The sequence below is a fragment of the Lipotes vexillifer genome, unplaced genomic scaffold, assembly GCF_000442215.2.
Source record: "Lipotes vexillifer unplaced genomic scaffold, Lipotes_vexillifer_v1.1 scaffold889, whole genome shotgun sequence".
NCBI classification, from domain to species: Eukaryota; Metazoa; Chordata; class Mammalia; order Artiodactyla; family Lipotidae; genus Lipotes; species Lipotes vexillifer.
The window spans coordinates 1213598-1217631 of record NW_006788335.1 but is presented as its reverse complement, the minus strand read 5'-3'; the positions used below and the strand labels follow the sequence as shown (position 1 = coordinate 1217631).

The 4034-nt window shown below is 53.1% G+C and overlaps 1 protein-coding gene across 1 annotated transcript in view; it reads left to right on the top strand.

Annotated features, from left to right (window-relative positions):
* Positions 1-4034, top strand: part of FGD5 (FYVE, RhoGEF and PH domain containing 5) — a 119125-nt gene that overhangs the window by 99367 nt on the left and 15724 nt on the right. The window contains exon 12 of the mRNA XM_007461575.1: positions 647-715. Coding sequence (XP_007461637.1) covers positions 647-715 — 69 coding nt within the window. The remainder of the gene's footprint in view (positions 1-646; positions 716-4034) is intronic.

Here is a 4034-nt window from a genome sequence, read left to right as displayed (position 1 = left end):
CTGTGAGCCGTGGCCGCTGAGCCTGCGCATCTGGAGCCTGTGCTCCGCAACGGGAGAGGCCACAACAGTGAGAGGCCCGCGTACCGCAAAAAAAAAAAAAAACTTCAGCTCAAGAATACACAGTCAAAAATGTGTTTATTACCTATTCCAGTCCATGAAAGACAAGGAACAAAGGAATGAGAGATTGCACTTAGGTGTAAAATCACACCTAATGTTTTGACCCGAGTCATCAGTTTAGTGAATATTTATTAAACATCTATTTGTATCCTCCAGAATTGAGGGGGCTGTAGCAACTCTTCACAGGTCTTCAGCCGTTTTAGCAAACTTTCAAAGGCTCTGTTCCAGTTGGACCCCTTGTGGTAGCGAACCAGCAAGCGAGTCATTGTTTGGACCACGCTGTGGCCAGAACGGTGTCTGGGGTTGGTGTAATTCAAGGTGGATGCTCCTGAAAGGCGAGGTGCCTGTCCCCAGAGCTGCTCCACCAAACACGGAGCACGTCTCCTAAGCTGGGGATTCTCCCACGAGTTGCTCTCTGGTACTCTGGGAGGCGCTGTAATTTGTTTCCCACTAAAGGGCCTCCCCCACCCTTCTCCAGGACATAGGGGGGTGTCAGCCTGACCACAGAGGTCTGCTTCTCTCCCCACAGGAGTTTCTGAAAGAAGGGACACTGATGAAAGTAACAGGGAAAAACAGACGCCCCCGACACCTGTTTCTGGTAAGTACCTGGCCCCTATCCAGGCCCCAGGACTGTCAAGTTCTGTAAAGTGTTCTGGGACAGTACTGAAGGACAGCTGCAAGCAAAGGTGAGACTAGACCAGAGCCTAATCCTTAGGGTGCGGATCATTCTGAATAGCCGAGCTTTCCAGAAAGCCGAGGGCTTTACAACCCATCCCTAATGTATTACTTGAACGATTTTGAGGGGAATGTTTCCAAAATTTAATTACCCAGGTGCCCATCCTAAAACCAAGAAGTTCTTAAACCGGGAATAGCTGTTCAACTGCCTTATCTAACAAGCGAGAAGACTGAGATCCAGAAAGGAGGGTTGACTTGGCCGGATCTCCCCGCAGGTCGGTGGCAGAGGTCCAGAAGGGAACCAGGGTTCTGACCTGAGCCCAGCCCTTTCTCCACTGTGCACAGGATGGGATATACGTAACATTTTTGTTGATTTACTGCCACAGTCTGGAACACCAGGGAGTGTCCAGGCCTGGGGTGTAGTAACATCGCCCTCAGCGGCTACTGAGCTACAAGCAGCGCTTTGCCCCAGTCCTGAGACCCGGCCCCCCGACCCCCGCCCCGCAAGCAGTTTTGCCTTTTAAGTTCTTCTCTCTGCTGGATGTAATTTTTCTCTCTGCTCCTTCGCCGTTAGCTGTCATCTCTTGTTACTGTCAGTTGTGGCTGCCCTGACAGCCTCCTTACACTTTGTCACAATCGTGTGCAGAGTAAAAGGAGAGAGGCTCCGAGGCAGTGTGTAGGAACAGGCCGACAAAGAAAGGGCATTGGAGGAGTGAGAACAGCATGGACAGGCGGAGAGGCGGGAGGAGCGTGGTGTGTCCGGAGGACCTCTGTGAGTCTCGTGGAGTCATTGGCTGCAGATGGGGTCTTCCACTCACGAGCTGGGTCTACACCAGGCCTCAGATAGATCCTCTGCCACTCGGGGACTGAATTCCAGAGAGGGCTCATGGTCCTGAGCAGGGGAATCCTGAGCCTGACCGAAGCGGCACGTCTGCGGCTGCCCATCAGGGTTTGGGGAGCCTCTGTGGCACGTGTCCCGAGGCCCCAGCCCGACCTCAGTGGGTCACTCCACTCCTCATAGAGCACAAGGGGCGCCGAGCTTAGAGGCTCTTCTCCCTCTGTTCCCTCCTCGCAGCCACCTGTCACCTCCTTGGAGAACCCCTCCCTCTGGCTGGCTGGTGCTGCAGTGCAAGGCAGGCAGCGTGGTCCTGGACCACTCGTAGTGCCCTGCGTGCTTGTGGCGTTGCCATGGCAGCAGGGGCTCGAGGGGCAGCCGCAGGAAGGCTGGAACTGCTGTGGTAGCGACACAGGAGGGTTCCCCAGGGTGGGCGGGGTGTGGCCACCACCAGCACACTACCCTGCACACACTTGGAGGCACCCTCATTTACTCGTGACCCTGGCTCTGCCACTGATGAGCTTTGTGATCCTGGGAGGTTGTCTAGCCAGTCTGTGCCTCGGTTTCTCCCTCTGTGAAATGGGGATGATAATAACAGCACCTGCCTGAGGGAATTGCTGGGGGATGAATTGAGATCATTCCGGGGGCTTAGCCCAGCACCTGGCCTGCCCAGGAGTGCATGTGGAATGGCCATTAGTTCTTGTCAGTGCTAGAAGAACAGAGCCAGAAGGGGCTTTGAAGGTTTCTCTGACCCAGGGGTCGGCCTGCTGCCTGTTTTGTTCAGAAAGGTCTATTGGAACGCAGCCTCACGCATTCTTTAATGATTGTCGGTGGCTGCTTTTAGGCTGTAGCAGCTGAGTTGACCATCTGGCCCACAAAAACTGAGATGTTTACTATCCGGCCTTTTACGAAAAAGATTGCCAACCCTGGTCTATTCCAACTCTGTTTAGACAGTGAGGCCCAGAGAGGGGAAGGGTTTGCCTGAGGTCACACAGCAGCTCAGTGCCCAGGCCGGGTCTCCCGCACCACCCTGGCCAGAAGCGCCAGGAGAGCTGGTGGCAGGAAAACTCACCCATTCTGTCCCCTCAGCAGACTCTGTCTGCAGGGAGAGGAGTGTAAATCCTGAGTTCTTGCTCCATTTCAGACCCCGAGATGCCTTGTCCTGTTCTATCCTCAGGACACCCCTAGTCTGCCTTGGCTCCCACGCATAGGGGCTCACTGGGGGCCACTCTCAGTGTTTGTAGTGATGTGGGGGTGGGGACGTCCTCCGCTTGGCAGGTGACGAGGCTGAGGCTCAGAGAGGGCAACGGCTTGTCCATAGTCCCAGAGCTGCTGCAGAGCAGGGTCAGGACTGACGGCCCACAGCCCCACCCAGAGCGTGACGTCGGCTCTTCAAGCTGTAAACTTTTAGCCAAACAGAAACACTCTCTCCGGAGGAGAAATGACTTTCCTTATGTTTCTTCATCTCTGCCCTTCTTTGGGGCAGGAAGCTTCAGTTGTTCATTCAACAAATATTAATTGAGCACCTACTGCGTTGCTGGAGGTACGGCGGTGAATAGAACACACCAGCTCCCTGTCCCCAAGGAGCTTCCCCCTTCCCTCCCTTCCTTCCTTCACTTGGCTTGGTAGAGGCTTAATTAATTAATTTTTAATATTTTATTTATGTATTTTTATTTTTGGCTGTGTTGGGTCTTAGTGGCGACACGTGGGACCTTTGTGGCGGCATGTGTGATCTTCCGTTGCGGCACGCGGGCTTCTCTCTAGTTGTGCGGGCTTCTCTCTAGTTGAGGCACGTGGGCTCAGTATTTGTGGCGTACGGGCTTAGTTGCCCCACGGCATGTGGGATCTTAGTTCCCCGAACAGGGGTTGAACCTGTGCTCCCTGCATTGGAAGGTGGATTCTTTACCACTGGACCACCAGGGATGTCTCTGAGGCTTAATTTATATAGAGTTAAATGCATCAATTTTATTTGTACCTGTTAGTATGTGTTGACAATTGTATGTCATCGTGTGACCACCACCTGGGTCAAGGTACAGAACCTATCCAATCCCCAGAAAGTTCCCCTGTGCCCCTTGTCAGGCACCTTCCCCCACCCCCACCCCAGGCAACCACTGGCCTTGTTTCCATCAGTATAGATTAGTTTTGCCTGCTCTGGAGCTTCATATAAATGTTATGAAGCAGCGTGTACTCCAGAGTCTGGCTTCTTTCCCTGGCATGTGTTGGAGGTTGAGCCCTGTCATCAGGCATGTATCTGTCTGCTCTGTGGTTACTGTGTGGCTGTGAGGTGTGGATGAACCACAGTTTCTGTGTCTAATCACCTGTTGATGGACGTTTGGGTTGTTTTACTTTGGGGCTGTTACGAATAAGCCTCTAGGAACATTCCCATACTTTTTTTTTTTTTTTTTTT